We start from the raw sequence: 19,656 nt of genomic DNA, 5'->3' as shown, positions 1-19,656 counted from the left end.
GCCTACTTATCAGGTTTCTGGTCAAATAAAGTCAACACCAATGTCACCAAGTATCTGATCTGTTGTCTCCATCGACTGGCCTTTACTGCGCATTACAGATCACTGGGTACTGGGCAGGAGCTTTCCACATACATTTCCAATTGCTGACGAACAGAGAAAGCATAATTATACAATGCTGCCCTCTGGTGGCCAAATGATGTAGGTTCGTTGTGTCCGTTGAGCCCCAAACGGGATCAAAGTATGTTCTTGTTCATGTACTGTTCCATCAAACTAAGCCTCCCCATAAAAACATGCATCCCCTCTTTCTTTTTGCCAAGTAGTCTACAGTAGGTAGCCTACACAAATTGCATTAAAAGTGCAATACTCTTAATATAACCATGTGTTAGTGTGGCTTTTTTTGTGAATATATGTAAATCACGAAGCTCATAAGCAGAAAGATTCTCAGCAACAAAAGAGTGATCAAATTAAGATCTTACACCTGTATACAGCAGTAGGTCTGCCTATGTAATTACCATGTAAACAGTCGCAACGATAATAACATGTGCTTAACTGTACCCTTCTGCTCAGGTAATTACCATGATCTAAGTATATCTAAATAATGAACTCTCTGCCTATGTGTGTGTGTGTCCACGCGCGAGAACCTGTCCTCTGACTGTAAATGGTCCTATACCTGTAGCATTTCTACTCTAGACACACACACCTCTGATTGGCTAATCCTCCCACTATTTCCCAATCAGAGAGCTCGGCTTGCTCGATCTGCCACATCATAGCAATGGCGGACGGAAGTAGCAGGAATTCCGCGTCCTTGTATTTCCTATCCGGTGCCCATAGGGAGCCGTTGCTGAGCGACCAGCGGAGATCCCCAGAAGTCCGCTAACCAGCTGTTGGCTGCTTTTTTTGGCGCTCTCGTCAGATCCAGCTGTTTTGGTCGGAAGATAAAACAGACAGGGACAGCCCGGGGATAAACCAAACTGACTGCTTTGATGCTTGAAGTTGGACGTCTGCCGCGTATTGCCACCTCGAGGATTAGACATAGGGAACACTCCAAGTGAAGGGTTCCACAGTAACAGAAATATGGATTTGTTTAGGGTTTTGAATTTGGACGAACTGTCCCATGGACTGGCTGGTCTGTCCATGTTTCCATACTTTGACACGGCGCACTATACTGTGTCAGTGATGGCTCTACGAGAACAGCCAGGTAAGCAAAGGACATTCAACAACGGCTTGTATTGGACAGATCTAGCTCATTACAATTGTTCAAACTTTTTTTTATATAGCCTAATATACCAGCCTATTGAATGTTTTGGTTCTTTACTTTTCATATTTTAATGGCAATTTGTTGAATGTTAGGCAAGGCTACACTTTTTGCTCACCCCAGAGACAGAATTCAACCCCTAGCCGCTAAATTAGCGTGTTTGAAAGAACATGAAAGTTGAGAGAACGTTCCACACAATTCTCCCTATTTGGCCACGTTGATATTGAGATCGTTTACTATCATGTTTACATTTTCTAAATCCCCACAACTGGATGGCATAATACAATTATGCAATGGATTATTGCTGCACGGATATTTTGAGATCCCTCATTTTTAAGAGTAACATTTATGCTTTAGTCCACTTTCCAAATCGACTTATGGTTGACCTATTTGCCCAGTTGAAATGAATAAGGGCAAGTCACACCACTTTTGCACTCTTGAAGTATTTAAATATAACTTTTGAAGTACATATTTGTGAACAAAATACATGTGTTGTCCCAGTGATCTTTACACACACACACACACACACACACACACACACACACACACACACACACAGTCATATTGAGGGTGGCAGGTAGCCTAGTGGTTAGAGCGTTGGGCCAGTAACCGAAAGGTTGCTAGCTCGGATCCCTGAGCTGACAAGGTAAAAATATGTCGTTCTGCAGCTGAACAAGGCAGTTTAACCCACTGTTCCTAGTTTGTTCTTAACTGACTCTCCTAGTTAAATAAAGGTTAAATAAAAAAATATTGAGTACTCCCAGTCCAACAACCATAGAGGTATTGTGTATTGTGCTGTATCAGGGTGGTTAGACTCATCATACTACAGTAATTTAGATCCAGACTGTACTGCTGAAGCTTTGCAGACATATTATATTCCTTTTGATACTCATTGCCAGGGATGGGAGGCGAGGCCCATCAATAATGTAATAGTCCTCCTTTCTGGTTATTTTCTAGCATCAAGGTTGCCTCAAGACTCACTGAGGAAACACGTGGCCCAAATAAGTTATAACAAAACTGGATTATAACACTGCATGTGTAATTCTAGTAGGAACTGAACAGGGCTACTGTACCTTGAGTTGCCTGACACTATGCCACATCTGTTATGTTGATATGTAACTCTGGTTGTGGCTCAGTCTGAAGACAGGTGGATTTTTACTGCCTCAACATTGACCTTTTCTCCAAACAAACCACACATGGGTTCAAGTACTATTTGAAATCATTCAAACACTTTTATTATTTACTCCAGTCTCATTGGAGTGCCAGATAGGCCAGGTTTGCTCTTTTGCAATATTCTATTGGTTCCATTGCAGCAGGCAAGTTCAATCAAGCCCAGATAAAGTATTTGAAATGATTTGAAATAGTGTTTGGGCTCAGGTCTGGATCAAACCTCCCATTGTTGTCCCTGGCGACCACAGTGTAACAGCAGTCTATTTTAGAGCAGCGTGGCTTCACTTACTTGTGTGGCATCTCATTCCCTCTGGCCTAGTGTCAATACCTCAGCCTGTACTCATATAGGCTATGGTTGTGTCTTAAATGGCACCTTATTCCCTATATACAGTAGTGCACTATTTTGACTGGAGCCCTATGGGTCAAAGGTAGTGCACTATATAAGGAATAGGGTAGCACTGGGGATATAGGCTCTGTCTCCCACAGGCTCTCTGGGAGTGATTGATGGATTGAGTAATGGAAGGGTTGGCCTGGTGCAGTTTCCCTTGGCTGTCAACCATCCCAAAATATCACACTGTCATCCAACACACACCGAGGGTCCTCGTGTCACCCCTCCTCTGGGTGTGTGTGTGTTTCTTTTTATTTGTTTTTATTTTTTATTCAACCTTTATTGAACTTTTCTTTATGTGTGTGTAACACGATATGTTTGTGGCCTTCATTTTCATGGATTCTACAACACATCAAGCCAAACGATAATAATGGAGTCTAGAGCCATATCAGAGATAGATTGTAGAACTTAAAACATTAGAACACCGGAGCTTATTAGAACACCGGAGCTTATTAGAACACCGGAGCTTATTAGAACACCGGAGCTTATTAGAACACCGGTGCTTATTAGAACACCGGTGCTTATTAGTACACCGGAGCTTATTAGAACACCGGAGCTTATTAGAACACCGGAGCTTATTAGAACACCGGAGCTTATTAGAACACCGGAGCTTATTAGAACACCGGTGCTTATTAGTACACCGGAGCTTATTAGAACACCGGAGCTTATTAGAACACCGGAGCTTATTAGAACACCGGTGCTTATTAGAACACCGGTGCTTATTAGTACACCGGAGCTTATTAGAACACCGGAGCTTATTAGAACACCGGAGCTTATTAGAACACCGGAGCTTATTAGAACACCGGAGCTTATTAGAACACCGGTGCTTATTAGTACACCGGAGCTTATTAGAACACCGGAGCTTATTAGAACACCGGAGCTTATTAGAACACCGGAGCTTATTAGAACACCGGTGCTTATTAGTACACCGGAGCTTATTAGAACACCGGAGCTTATTAGAACACCGGAGCTTATTAGAACACCGGAGCTTATTAGAACACCGGAGCTTATTAGAACACCGGTGCTTATTAGTACACCGGAGCTTATTAGAACACCGGAGCTTATTAGAACACCAGAGCTTATTAGAACACCGGTGCTTATTAGAACACCGGAGCTTATTAGAACACCGGAGCTTATTAGAACACCGGAGCTTATTAGAACACCAGAGCTTATTAGAACACCGGTGCTTATTAGTACACCGGAGCTTATTAGAACACCGGAGCTTATTAGAACACCGGAGCTTATTAGAACACCGGAGCTTATTAGAACACCGGAGCTTATTAGAACACCGGTGCTTATTAGTACACCGGAGCTTATTAGAACACCGGTGCTTATTAGAACACCGGAGCTTATTCGAACACCGGAGCTTATTCGAACACCGGAGCTTATTAGAACACCGGAGCTTATTAGAACACCGGTGCTTATTAGTACACCGGAGCTTATTAGAACACCGGAGCTTATTAGAACACCGGAGCTTATTAGAACACCGGTGCTTATTAGAACACCGGAGCTTATTAGAACACCGGAGCTTATTAGAACACTGGAGCTGCTCTCTATTTTTAGACAGTGCTGGATCTTGTCATGATTCCCACAAAACACTTGGACTTTACATTTTTCCTTATAATAGCTGGCACATTCTAGACTAGAGGCTCAATGAAAAGCTCTACTGAACATTAGTTTGACCTTTACTGTTTATTATACAGACTTATAAATAGTAACATTATAATTATTTTTCACAGGGCCACTTTTACTTGTCTTTATAAAGAAGAGTTATCTCAAGCACTGTCCAAACTACACTGAGTGAGGTCTAACATGGAAAACAGAACATTAGTTATAAGTCATTGTACTGTGAACAATCTGTAACCTAATAATAAGTCTTCCATCCTCTAGCAGGACTCTCAGAGCAGAGAGAGAGAGAGCAGAGAGAGAGAGAGAGACTCTCCCCAGTCTCTCCCAAACTGTAATGGACTATGTGATATAAGACTGTTTCCTCAGGGTGACATCTAAAGACACATAAAAGTGTTTTATGAACAGGCCTCTATAGAAACAAGGTGCTGTTTGCAACGTAATGAATGTACTCTGTAGACCGGAACTACAGAAAGACAGTGAGACAGGTAACACTACATTCTGTCCCTTCTGTTTGGAGAGCATTTGAAATGATCACAGACAGGGGCCATCTCTTCTAGCCTGGTTCCAGATCTGTTTGTGCTGTATAGCCAACTCCTATGTGGTCGTTGTTATTGAATGTGACAAGACAGCAAAAAACAGATCTGGGAACAGGCTATAAGTCCCAAGGACAACACCAGAAGTGCAGGTAGAGCTCAGAGCTGTGCTCAGTTTGTCATTGCATCAGATATTTTTCCCACTTTACCCACAGGTAAGATTTGACTTGTAAATGCCCTCTGAATGCAAATCAAGCTGATTACCACAAGGTATCTTGAGTCCTGCTGGTCGTGGTGTGACCTACACAGTCTGCTTAGAGATAGTGTACATCAGAGGAGGCTGGTGGGAGGTGCTATAGGAGGACAGGCTCATTGTAATGACTGGAATGGAATAATGGAATGGTACATAACACATCCAACACATGTAAACAACATGTTGGATTCAATTCCATTTCTTTCTATTCTAGCCATTATGAGCCCATCGTCCTATACCTCCTCCCACTAGCCTCTGGTGTGCAGTGCCTTCTATACTGGTCAACTAAACAAGCTGTTTCTACCGTGTGTCTCACTCTGCTGGTGTTTGGGACTCTGTGTCTCACTCTGCTGGTGTTTGGAACTCTGTGTCTCACTCTGCTGGTGTTTGGAACTCTGTGTCTCACTCTGCTGGTGTTTGGGACTCTGTGTCTCACTCTGCTGGTGTTTGGGACTCTGTGTCTCACTCTGCTGGTGTTTGGGACTCTGTTTCTCACTCTTGTTTGGGACTCTGTGTCTCACTCTGCTGGTGTTTGGGACTCTGTGTCTCACTCTGCTGGTGTTTGGGACTCTGTTTCTCACTCTGCTGGTGTTTGGGACTCTGTTTCTCACTCTGCTGGTGTTTGGGACTCTGTGTCTCACTCTGATGGTGTTTGGGACTCTGTTTCTCACTCTGCTGGTGTTTGGGACTCTGTTTCTCACTCTGATGGTGTTTGGGACTCTGTTTCTCACTCTGATGGTGTTTGGGACTCTGTTTCTCACCCTGCTGGTGTTTGTGACTCTGTTTCTCACTCTGCTGGTGTTTGGGACTCTGTTTCTCACTCTTGTTTGGGACTCTGTTTCTCACTCTGCTGGTGTTTGGGACTCTGTGTCTCACTCTTGTTTGGGACTCTGTTTCTCACTCTTGTTTGGGACTCTGTTTCTCACTCTGCTGGTGTTTGGGACTCTGTGTCTCACTCTGATGGTGTTTGGGACTCTGTGTCTCACTCTGCTGGTGTTTGGGACTCTGTGTCTCACTCTGCTGGTGTTTGGGACTCTGTGTCTCACTCTGCTGGTGTTTGGGACTCTGTGTCTCACTATGCTGGTGTTTGGGACTCTGTGTCTCACTCTGCTGGTGTTTGGGACTCTGTGTCTCACTCTGCTGGTGTTTGGGACTCTGTTTCTCACTCTGCTGGTGTTTGGGACTCTGTGTCTCACTCTGCTGGTGTTTGGGACTCTGTTTCTCACTCTGCTGGTGTTTGGGACTCTGTTTCTCACTCTGCTGGTGTTTGGGACTCTGTCTCACTCTGATGGTGTTTGGGACTCTGTTTCTCACTCTGCTGGTGTTTGGGACTCTGTTTCTCACTCTTGTTTGGGACTCTGTGTCTCACTCTGCTGGTGTTTGGGACTCTGTTTCTCACTCTGCTGGTGTTTGGGACTCTGTTTCTCACTCTTGTTTGGGACTCTGTTTCTCACTCTGCTGGTGTTTGGGACTCTGTTTCTCACTCTTGTTTGGGACTCTGTTTCTCACTCTTGTTTGGGACTCTGTTTCTCACTCTGCTGGTGTTTGGGACTCTGTTTCTCACTCTGATGGTGTTTGGGACTCTGTGTCTCACTCTGCTGGTGTTTGGGACTCTGTGTCTCACTCTGCTGGTGTTTGGGACTCTGTGTCTCACTCTGCTGGTGTTTGGGACTCTGTTTCTCACTCTGCTGGTGTTTGGGACTCTGTGTCTCACTCTGCTGGTGTTTGGGACTCTGTTTCTCACTCTGCTGGTGTTTGGGACTCTGTTTCTCACTCTGCTGGTGTTTGGGACTCTGTGTCTCACTCTGCTGGTGTTTGGGACTCTGTTTCTCACTCTGCTGGTGTTTGGGACTCTGTTTCTCACTCTGCTGGTGTTTGGGACTCTGTTTCTCACTCTGCTGGTGTTTGGGACTCTGTCTCACTCTGATGGTGTTTGGGACTCTGTTTCTCACTCTGCTGGTGTTTGGGACTCTGTTTCTCACTCTTGTTTGGGACTCTGTGTCTCACTCTGCTGGTGTTTGGGACTCTGTTTCTCACTCTGCTGGTGTTTGGGACTCTGTTTCTCACTGCTGGTGTTTGGGACTCTGTGTCTCACTCTGATGGTGTTTGGGACTCTGTTTCTCACTCTGCTGGTGTTTGGGACTCTGTTTCTCACTCTGCTGGTGTTTGGGACTGTTTCTCACTCTTGTTTGGGACTCTGTGTCTCACTCTGCTGGTGTTTGGGACTCTGTTTCTCACTCTGCTGGTGTTTGGGACTGTTTCTCACTCTTGTTTGGGACTCTGTGTCTCACTCTGCTGGTGTTTGGGACTCTGTTTCTCACTCTGCTGGTGTTTGGGACTCTGTGTCTCACTCTGCTGGTGTTTGGGACTCTGTGTCTCACTCTGCTGGTGTTTGGGACTCCGTGTCTAAGTGAGTTCCCGGTGAGAGATTGGATTCCAGCAAGCATTCATTGTGTCATTCATAACAATTTACCTACAGTACATGTCAGTGCTCACCAAATCTTCACAGTGTAAACACTGCCTATCTCTCTCAGTACTGTATATTGTTGTGGAAATTCTAACAAGTGAGAGAGACTGTCATTTCTTCAAACAATAATTTGTATTAATAAAAATTGCAATAATGAAGCTGGTCGGCCACACACTCTTGAGTGTAGGACCGAGAGCTCAACAATACCGAAAATGCAGAAGTCTTATGTAGTAGACCTAAAAATGCTTAATCATGGCTGGTTCCACCCCTCCCCGGTAGATCAGGGCATCATAAACTATCAGGTGTGTGAAATCATAGCGCTAAAACAAGTGATAACGCCAGTTCCGTTACTCCCTTTTCTCAAGCCAGCCTCTGTTCTCTTCATATCTCAACACAGTTATGCCCTTGAAAGATACAAAAAGAACAGCTGCGGTCACTCTCAAAGGCTTTTTGTCTTAGGCCACACACAAAGTTTCTCAGAAGCAAAGATGATTAGAAACAATAACAGGTCTGTTCTATTCCTCAAGTTATCTCTATTTGGAGTCACACCATGAGACCAGTAGACAGAGACCAGTAGGCAGAGACCAGTAGGCAGAGACCAGTAGACAGAGACCAGTAGGCAGAGACCAGTAGGCAGAGACCAGTAGGCAGAGACCAGTAGACAGAGACCAGTAGGCAGAGACCAGTAGGCAGAGACCAGTAGGCAGAGACCAGTAGGCAGAGACCAGTAGGCAGAGACCAGTAGGCAGAGACCAGTAGGCAGAGACCAGTAGACAGAGACCAGTAGGCAGAGACCAGTAGACAGAGACCAGTAGGCAGAGACCAGTAGGCAGAGACCAGTAGACAGAGACCAGTAGGCAGAGACCAGTAGGCAGAGACCAGTAGGCAGAGACCAGTAGACAGAGACCAGTAGGCAGAGACCAGTAGGCAGAGACCAGTAGGCAGAGACCAGTAGGCAGAGACCAGTAGACAGAGACCAGTAGACAGAGACCAGTAGGCAGAGACCAGTAGGCAGAGACTAGCTGCAGTGGAACCATCCTTTCTCAGAAGCACAGCATTGGTAGTTATGAAAATCTCTTACTATTGTAAGAGGGAAAGGGAAAGGGGGATACCTAGTCAGTTGTACAACTGAATGCATTTAACTGAAATGTGTCTTCCACTTTTAACACAACCCCTCTGAATTAGAGAGTCTATATTCATGCAGATCTAGTAAACAAAGCAGATAAATATGTAATTTTCCCTCACAATATCCACTGGGCAAATGCTGTAATTCACAAAAAGGGACATTCAGTAGTTTCCATGACATAGTGTAGATGAAATATTTGAGGCTCTTCATGGGACTTTTGAAACACAAACATCTCTTGGACTCACTCTTTAAGTTTCCTTTACTTGCAGAAAAGCTTGTTTACGCATTCGCCAGGGATTTTCTGTATTGACCAGCAACCTCTTCTACATGCAAAGTAGCAACAACCCACTCAATGAATAATGGTCCCTAGCTGGCAGCATAATTTGTTCACCCATTCTTAATGGCTTCTCTGTACCAAGGCATAGACAATTAGCCTGGTCCCAGGTCTGCTTTTGCTGTTTTGCCAAATGATCCTGGTCCCAGATCTGCTTATGCCTCTTGCAAGCTGTTGGGAACTTTGGAAAGAGCACAAACTGATGTGGGACCAGGATAATAGACAAAGCACAAGCTTCACTAATTACAAATATACTCAAGCTGTATTCAGTGGAACTAAAAGTGTTCGTTGACAAAACCTCTCTTTTTTAGTTATGCTTTCTCAACCCACTAGGGACTAGGCCTACTGACTGTACGTAAGGATAGGCCTACTGACTGTACGTAAGGATAGGCCTACTGACTGTACGTAAGGATAGGCCTACTGACTGTACGTAAGGATAGGCCTACTGACTGTACGTAAGGATAGGCCTACTGTAAATGATAGTCTGTAAATATCAGTTTCAAAGTTGTTGATAAGATCCCAAGAAAATTGCATTAGTTATCTAAACATATTTTAATAACAGCTACAGTAGCATTTAAAGAGTAAAAAAGCATTAAATGAATTGTTTTGACTTATAACCTTTATTTTACCTAGCCTGGTCCCAGATCTGTTGGTGTGGACTTGACAACTGTTTGCATGAGGAGTTGGCAAGAGAGCACAAACAAATCTGGGACCAGGCTATATTTAAGCTTTGTTGCGTCTGTGTTATGGAGAAGGAGCCATGGCTTTCCTCCTCTTCTAATCCCGCGACCACTATTATATAACTGTTTCTTAAGGTTATTAAGAGGTTATTAAGGCTGTTAATAACCTGCCGTCAATTGACGACAATCTGCTTTCAATTGATGATTTGCATGATTGCAGTTATTTTGATTAGTGACGTTGTTGTGGTGTTGAGGTACCACAACCACTATTTCAGTTACTATGCTCCAATGCCAAATGCTGGCGAGCATGGAGGCTGTCAGTTCTGACGTACGTGTGTGTTCAGATGGCTACTGCTGCGCAAAGCCGGCTGTCCATCTGTAGTGAACAGTGATGCACAAAATGTGATTTAATCAGCTATTCAATGGTTGTGCAAATGCTGGTTGTTGGTACGGCGACGCCTGCGAGTTGTAGTTGTGAAGAACTTTTGTGCTTGTTTTGTGTGTTGTGTGTTGTGTGTTGTGTGTGTGTGTGTGTGTGTGTGTGCACGTGCGTGCGTGCGTGCGTGCATGTGTGTTATAACCTTGTACCCGGGTAATCACTCATCTGTATTGTTGTAGCCAACTCATGTGATTTTTGATGATATTAAACAAGAGTGTGTGAGATGCCCAGTGATAGTGAATGTTCCACTGCTGTTAGTTTGTCCTGTTAAACCTCTCTCCTCTTTGATATGTTGACGCTGGCTGTTTGGTTGGAGTTTAGTCTAGCTGTAACATTGACTCTGCCAACTCCAGACCACTCATTGTCCCAGGAGACCTGCATGTGTTCCATCTCTCCCCACTCTTTCCGTTTCTAATCCTGTTCTAATTTTCTAATTTCTAATGTTCCATTTTAAGTACAAAAAATCTTAGCCAGTTCATTACTGGTGTTAGGTTCTAATTCTCAGAGTACAAACTCAACGGACAGTATGAACGCTTTAAACCAAGTTTATTCTTCCCAGATGATCAATAAGGCTGCGTTAGACAACATGGTTTCCCCCGTGGTAGTATACATACCCCACTTTGGATGGAGTCTCCTCCTTATCGCTACACATTGCATCATTATTGCTAGGCAGGAAGCTGAATGATATGAGCCCTAAACGGTTCCCCCCCTTATCAGTACTGCCACGTGTGATCGTTTTCCCTGCACTCAGCCCCTCCCAAGCTTTATTATGGCACCCCTCTTTTAGAACTAATGATTCATCATAGTTAAAGCTCAGAAACCAGACCTATCACTATACATGTATTTTACACAACACAACATGCTTGACCTTGCTGCTGTTGAGAGACTGAAACAAATATAAATAATGAAGTGTAGGTTTACTCTGCGATGTCTGTAGTATTATAAACTACAGTAGTTGTGGTCAGGAGATTGTAAACTACATGGCTACATAGTTAGAACTGTAAACTACATGGCTTCATAGTTAGAACTGTAAACTACATGGCTACATAGTTAGAACTGTAAACTACATGGCTACATAGTTAGAACTGTAAACTACATGGCTACATAGTTAGAACTGTAAACTACATGGCTACATAGTTAGAACTGTAAACTACATGGCTACATAGTTAGAACTGTAAACTACATGGCTTCATAGTTAGAACTGTAAACTACATGGCTTCATAGTTAGAACTGTAAACTACATGGCTACATAGTTAGAACTGTAAACTACATGGCTTCATAGTTAGAACTGTAAACTACATGGCTACACAGTTAGAACTGTAAACTACATGGCTTCATAGTTAGAACTGTAAACTACATGGCTACATAGTTAGAACTGTAAACTACATGGCTACACAGTTAGAACTGTAAACTACATGGCTACATAGTTAGAACTGTAAACTACATGGCTACATAGTTAGAACTGTAAACTACATGGCTACATAGTTAGAACTGTAAACTACATGGCTACATAGTTAGAACTGTAAACTACATGGCTACATAGTTAGAACTGTAAACTACATGGCTACATAGTTAGAACTGTAAACTACATGGCTACATAGTTAGAACTGTAAACTACATGGCTTCATAGTTAGAACTGTAAACTACATGGCTACATAGTTAGAACTGTAAACTACATAGCTACATAGTTAGAACTGTAAACTACATGGCTACATAGTTAGAACTGTAAACTACATGGCTTCATAGTTAGAACAGTAAACTACATGGCTACACAGTTAGAACTGTAAACTACATGGCTACATAGTTAGAACTGTAAACTACATGGCTACATAGTTAGAACTGTAAACTACATGGCTACATAGTTAGAACTGTAAACTACATGGCTACGTAGTTAGAACTGTAAACTACATGGCTACATAGTTAGAACTGTAAACTACATGGCTACCTAGTTAGAACTGTAAACTACATGGCTACATAGTTAGAACTGTAAACTACATGGCTACATAGTTAGAACTGTAAACTACATGGCTACACAGTTAGAACTGTAAACTACATGGCTACACAGTTAGAACTGTAAACTACATGGCTACACAGTTAGAACTGTAAACTACATGGCTACACAGTTAGAACTGTAAACTACATGGCTACACAGTTAGAACTGTAAACTACATGGCTACATAGTTAGAACTGTAAACTACATGGCTACCTAGTTAGCACTGTAAACTACATGGCTACATAGTTAGAACTGTAAACTACATGGCTACATAGTTAGAACTGTAAACTACATGGCTACATAGTTAGAACTGTAAACTACATGGCTTCCTAGTTAGAGCTGTAAACTACATGGCTACATAGTTAGAACTGTAAACTAGATGGCTACATAGTTAGAACTGTAAACTACATGGCTACATAGTTAGAACTGTAAACTACATGGCTACATAGTTAGAACTGTAAACTACATGGCTACATAGTTAGAACTGTAAACTACATGGCTACATAGTTAGAACTGTAAACTACATGGCTTCATAGTTAGAACTGTAAACTACATGGCTACATAGTTAGAACTGTAAACTACATGGCTACACAGTTAGAACTGTAAACTACATGGCTACACAGTTAGAACTGTAAACTACATGGCTACATAAATATGCTTGTGCTTAGGACAGGAGGTTTCCCTGCCTGCCTCTCCAGGAGTCTTTAATCCTTCAGATTAACCAGCCTGACTCTACAGGACTTGGCTAGAGTTGGGATAACCTTGTACACAAGACTAGGAAGTAGATTACTTGGGAACTGGAAAATGAAGACTAAGAAGGGCCAGATTCATAGTGCTATATATGGCTCTTAAAAGGGCATCAGCTGGCGTGTACCTCCTATGCTCACATGATGGACTAGTCAAATACAAGATCAAGTAGTCAAGTACAGATGAAGTTGTTGCGAACCTGATCCTGTGCATCAGCTAGCTATAGCTGGCTCATGATGTATTGCTTGTTTTCCTTTTATTTTGAAGCGCTGTGAGATAGTAGGAACTGGATCCTATTCTTGACCAGTACAACATCACCGTGTGAGCATACTATATTTAGCCTTATTTTTAATTGACCGTAAAATGTGTTAGTCATAGTAGGTGGGGTTTATTAGCTTGCTTGCCACACAGTTTGTGGTTTAATGACCTTTTGGCTGACCTGAGTGACCCCGCTACCAGTGTCTGTCCCTAATACTCAGAAGTCTTCAACTAGGATCCAGGATCAAGTAGTATCTAGAATTTATTTATTTGAGGCAGTGTCCATAGTCACAATCCTGAAAGGCTTTGCATTTGGGGAGACAGTACGGACACTGAGCAGATACCAGCACTAATCAACAATCAACTTTTGAGCTCTAAACGGATTCTCATATCCGTAGAAAACGGTGTGTAGGCGAGATGAGCACATATCCTGTCTCTGGGCCTGACCTGTTCTCAGTTGTATATCTACTGTCCCTGGAAGTCTGAAAGGACCTTCCTCAAACTGTTCATGAATGTTTAACAGCCCTGGAAGTCTGACAGGACCTTCCTCAAACTGTTCATGAATGTTTAACAGCCCGGGAAGTCTGAAAGGACCTTCCTCAAACTGTTCATGAATGTTTAACAGTCCGCGAAGTCTGAAAGGACCTTCCTCAGACTGTTCATGAATGTTTAACAGCCCGGGAAGTCTGAAAGGACCTTCCTCAAACTGTTCATAAATGTTTAACAGCCCTGGAAGTCTGAAAGGACCTTCCTCAAACTGTTCATAAATGTTTAACAGCCCGGGAAGTCTGAAAGGACCTTCCTCAAACTGTTCATAAATGTTTAACAGCCCGGGAAGTCTGAAAGGACCTTCCTCAAACTGTTCATAAATGTTTAACAGCCCGGGAAGTCTGAAAGGACCTTCCTCAGACTGTTCATGAATGTTTAACAGCCCGGGAAGTCTGAAAGGACCTTCCTCAAACTGTGACGCTCCTATAATGTGAAACTCCTCCACTGTAATCTCTCCTCTCACTATGAACATATTGCTCTGCTTTGCTTTAGCTCCTCTGCAGTTTTACAGCAACACGTTTGCTAGAGCTGACAAGAAGAGAGCATTAAACAAAAACACACTATACACTTCTTGTTCTATATAATTGTAGACTTGTTCTAATTAATCAATCAATCAAATGTATTTTATAGAGCTCTTTTTCTTTACATCAGCAGTTGTCACAAAGTGCTTTACAGAGACCCATTGCGGCCTTTTACACCAGGTCAGCAGCTGTCACATTGTTCCAAAATAAGGTTAGGATGCTGATGAGAGAGAAAGTCTATCAATAGCTGATGACTTCAACATGTACGATGATGACGATGATGATTAGGAGAATGAGGATGGAAGTCTCTGCTAATAGATTACTAAACCCCTCCAGGCTTTCTCATCATCCTTCACATGGTGTTTGATGTGATGTTGTACTTGTTTTGTTATTTGACTTTAGTTTTAGATGAACTACACTAACCTCTGCTGGTGACTGGGTTACAGGAGCCCTGGAGGTGGCGAGGAGGAGCCCGTTTGCCTGCTGGTTCAGTTCTATGCTGTACTGCTTCGGAGGAGGAATTCTCTCTGGCCTCATGATGGCTGAGGCCCCCATAGCCCCTCTGTCCAACAGCATCAACATCCTCATGGCCTCAGTCATCTGGTGAGTGGAGAGGAGAGAGAGGGGGAGGGAGGGAGAGAGAGAGGGAGGGGCAGAAGGAGGGGGAGAGAGGAAGACTGGGAGAGAAAGAGGCTGGGGTCCCTATAGCCCTTCTGTCCAACAGCATCACCGTCCTCATGGCCTCTCATCTGGTGAGAGGAGGAGGGAGGGAGGGAGGGAAAGAGGGAGAGAGGGAGAGAGAGAGAGATAGAGAGGAGGGAGGGGGGAAGAAGAGAGAGATAGTTCACAAGATAACATATGGTAAAGACATTTGACCAGTAGAATACTGTCTGTGGACCCTGAAAACCACTGTACCGTAGATTCTCTGAGGCTCAGTGGTGGAAAAAGTACATTATTTCTTTATGAAATGTAGTAAAGTAAAAGTTGAAAAATATATAAATATTAAAGTACAGATACCCCCAAAAAACTACATAAATAGTACTTTTTATGGCAAGTCAGTTAAGAACAAATTCTTATTACAATGACGGCGTAGGAACAGTGGTTTAACTGCCTTGTTCAGAGGCAGAACAACAGATTTTTACCTTGTCAGCTCGGGGATTCGATCTAACAACTTTTCAGTTACTGGCCCAACGCTCTAACCACTAGGCTACCTGCCACTCTGACACCTGTGATGAGGCTCCCACATTCCAGATACACTATAACACAGCAGTAAACAGCTGATAGAGAAATGCTATTTTTGGAAAAATAATTGGGGGATGGGGGGATGTATCAGAGAAACTGGTGTGTGACTGAAAAATAGAGGATCCATTAAGTTCCTTGATTAAAAAACATCCACCATGCTTCCTCTTCAATACCATAGTGTTTTAGTGCCCTCTGCTGGGCTGAAAGCCAACATGTATTTCAAATCAAATCAAATGCAATTGGTCACACACATTTAGCAGATGTTAGTGTAGAAGAATGGAATTAAGAAATATATAAATATTAGGATGACCAATGTCGGAGTCCAGAGAATAAATATATATATATATATATATATATATATATATATATATATATATATATATATATATATATATATATATATACACACATACATATATATATATATATATATATATATATATATATGATGGGATGTATAGACAAGTATAGGCATTATGGACAGTATGTGGGTAGAATATTTAGTATACACTACCGGTCAAAAGTTTTAGAACACCTACTCATTAAAGGGTTTTTCTTTATTTTACTATTGTCTACATTGTAGAATAATAGTGAATACATCAAAACTATGAAATTACACATGTAATCATATAATAAACAAAGTGTTAAACAAATCAAAGTATATTTTATATTTGAGCCACCGTTTGCCTTTATGACAGCTTTGCACACTCTTGGCATTCTCTCAACCAGCTTCATGAGGTAGTCACCTGGAATGTATTTCAATTAACAGGTGTGCCTTCTTAAAAGTTAATTTGTGTAATTTCTTTCTTTCTTAATGCGTTTCAGCCAATCAGTTGTGTTGTGACAAGGTAGGATAGGTATACAGAAGATAGCCCTATTTGGTAAAAGACCAAGTCCATATTATGGCAAGAACAGCTCAAATAAGCAAAGAGAAACGACAGTCCATCATTACTTTAAGACATGAAGGTCAGTCAATACGGAAAATGTAAAGAACTTTGAAAGTTTCTTCAAGTGCAGTCGCAAAAACCATCAAGCACTATGATTAAACTGGCTCTCATGAGGACCGCCACAGGAATGAATGACCCAGAGTTACCTCTGCTGCAGAGGATACGTTCATTAGAGTTACCCACCTGAGAAATTGCAGCCCAGATAAATGCTTCACTGAGTTCAAGTAATAGACACATCTCAACATCAACTGTTCAGAGGAGACTGTGTGAATCAGGCCTTCATGGTCGAATTGCTGCAAAGAAGCAACGACTTAAGGACACTAATAAGAAGAAGAGACTTGCTTGGGCCAAGAAACATGAGCATTGGACATTAGACCAGTGGTAATATGTCCTTCGGTCTGGAGTCCAAATTTGAGATTTTTGGTTCCAACCGCCGTATCTTTGTGAGACGCGGTGTGGGTGAACGGATGATCTCTGCATGTGTATTTCCCACCGTAAAGCATGGAGGAGATGGTGTTATGGTGTGGTGGTGCTTTGCTGGTGACACTGTCTGTGATTTATTTAGAATTCAAGGCACATTTAACCAGCATGGCTACCACAGAATTCTGCAGCGATACGCCATCCCATCTGGTTTGGGCTTAGTGGGACTATCATTTGTTTTTCAACAGGACAATGACCCAACACACCTCCAGGCTGTGTAAGGGCAATTTTACCAAGAAGGAGAGTGATGACCTGGCCTCCACAATCCCCCAACCTCAACCCAATTGAGATGGTTTGGGATGAGTCGGACCGCAGAGTGAAGGATAAGCAGCCAACAAGTGCTCAACATATGTAGGAACTCCTTCAAGACTGTTGGAAAAGCATTCTAGGTGAAGCTGGTTGAGAGAATGCCAAGAGTGTGCAAAGCTGTCATCAAGGCAAATGGTGGTTATTTGAAGAATCTCAAATATAAAATATATTTAAACTTAGTTTATGTAAACTTCTGACCCACTGGAATTGTGATACATTGACTTATAAGTGAAATAATCTGTCTATAAACAATTGTTGAAAAAATTATTTGTGTCATGCACAAAGTATATGTCCTAACCGACTTGCCAAAACTATAGTTTGTTAACAAGAAATTTGTGGAGTGGTTGAAAAACGAGTTTTAATGACTCCAACCTAAGTGTATGTAATCTTCTGACTTCAACTGTACCTCTACTGGTATACCGTCAAGCCCTGGTTTTTTTCCAGACTGAAAAGATTTTATTGCCTCAAAGTTCCTCGTCTGTAAGTTGGCCTTCACACCAGTCTTTCTGTAAATGTGTTAATTTTACATTATTATTATTATTAGGAAAGAAATCCTTACGGTTAACATCATTCAGTGGAAATGGAGGAGACTGAAAAGAAAACATATGCTTAAAATATTTTGCTTCCTCTTTCAAAATATAATTTGGTGAATCATGGATAACTCCATCATTTGTAACGAGTTTCTGTAAATTATTTTTGGTAGAATTTATGTGTTGAAGATTCAAGGAAAATGTTGTGCATTTTTTCCCATTTTCCATCCAATTCACTTTATTTTTGGAATACATTACACTTGATCGTTCTTGAATAAGTACCTGGATTTCTTTTAGTTTTTCCTCTAACCTATTTTGTGCCTCTATAGTACAGTTTCCATTACCATCTACCTGCTCTGTTGCTTCCTCTATTTCCTTTATTAGTCTCATCTCTTTTGACCTAAACTGCCTTTGTTTTAATGATGAGTATTGAATGGCTTCTAAAAGTACATTTGAAAGTGTCCCTATGTTGTACAAAAAAAGTGAATTATGAATTACTTTGTCTTAGTTAAGAACAAATTGTCATCCAATAGGCTTTGATTAAATGTCCAATATACCCGTCCACGTGGAAATTCTGTAAGAGTTATATGGAAGCCAATTAGATGGTGGTCCGATTAATTTCGGTCTCCTATTAATACGTTTTTTAACTTTTGATGCCAGCAAGAACGAGACTAGGAAGTAATCAAGACGGCTATCTTGATTAAGCCTCCTCCATGTATATCTCACTAGGTCAGGGTTTTTCAACCTTCATATATCCACTCGTTCTAATGCATGATCTTTGTGATCTCCTTATGTGCTTGAGGGTGATAGTTTGTAGAATGATTTCCTTTACGAATCATTGAGGTACTTAAAACAGTATTATAATCTCCCGCCATAATAATATATTATTTCGTTGCTTGTGATAGATTATTATATATATTTTTGAAAAAGTGTGGATCATCATTATTTGGCCCATATAGATTAATTAGCCAGATCTGTTTTTGGTCCAATAGCACATTTAAAACAATCCATCTTCCTTGCGGATCTGTTTGCACAATTGGATCAACATTTGTATTAATTAGTATAATCACCCCTTTGAGTTTCTTTGACCATGACAAAAATATATTTCCCTTTTCCACCCAATCTCATCTATATTTGTAAAATGAGTTTCCTGTAAACAATAGATATTATATTCTTTATTTTTTAGCCATGTAAAAATGGATCTTCTTTTTTTATGATCTGCTAAGCCAATACTTATTTCCCCACTTACCATAATGATACCCAAGTTTCAATTATACTTACCACAACCAATGTTTGTAAAGTTACCATTAAAAAGCGGCATGATAATTAAGTGTCCATATAGCTGTACCATAATAATTTTCACTGTTAATAAGCATACTGTAGATGCAACTTTGTAAACCTCCAATTGTCCTAATATTCCACCCACTAAAACCTCCCAAAATATCTAGGTCTGTTGTCACTAAGACCATCACACCATCACCCTGACTTATGACGCACCTCTGCGTCCTAAGGCAAACCCTTGGCCGCCAATTTCCGTTGGCCAGAGGGAAATATGGGCAGTCCCATGATAACATAATTGTCTATGAGAATGCCTAAGAGAACTAACCAAATAACATTAAAAAATAGTAACAAAAAATAAAAACAATAATAGATAATATTAATATAAATAATAACAGCACAATCTTATACATGCCTGCTCAAATTTGAAAGTCCTAGCAAGGCTATAAGCATGTCAGCCCAGCCTGCTCACTTCATTGGATGCAATTGTTCGTAAAATATTTTAAATATATGAAAAGAATAAGAGAA

At 41.5% G+C, this 19,656-nt stretch overlaps 1 protein-coding gene across 1 annotated transcript in view; it reads left to right on the top strand.

Annotated features, from left to right (window-relative positions):
• Positions 1-764: 764 nt before the first annotated feature.
• LOC120044885 (trimeric intracellular cation channel type B-like) overlaps positions 765-19,656 on the top strand; it is a 32,755-nt gene continuing 13,863 nt past the window's right edge. Inside the window, exons 1-2 of the mRNA XM_038989605.1 lie at positions 765-1,198; positions 14,789-14,945. Coding sequence (XP_038845533.1) covers positions 1,075-1,198; positions 14,789-14,945 — 281 coding nt within the window. The 5' untranslated portion in view covers positions 765-1,074. The remainder of the gene's footprint in view (positions 1,199-14,788; positions 14,946-19,656) is intronic.

The sequence above is a fragment of the Salvelinus namaycush genome, chromosome 3 (assembly GCF_016432855.1).
Source record: "Salvelinus namaycush isolate Seneca chromosome 3, SaNama_1.0, whole genome shotgun sequence".
Lineage (NCBI taxonomy): Eukaryota > Metazoa > Chordata > Actinopteri > Salmoniformes > Salmonidae > Salvelinus > Salvelinus namaycush.
The sequence above is the reverse complement of the archived record's forward strand: the minus strand, read 5'-3'. Positions and strand labels throughout refer to the sequence as shown.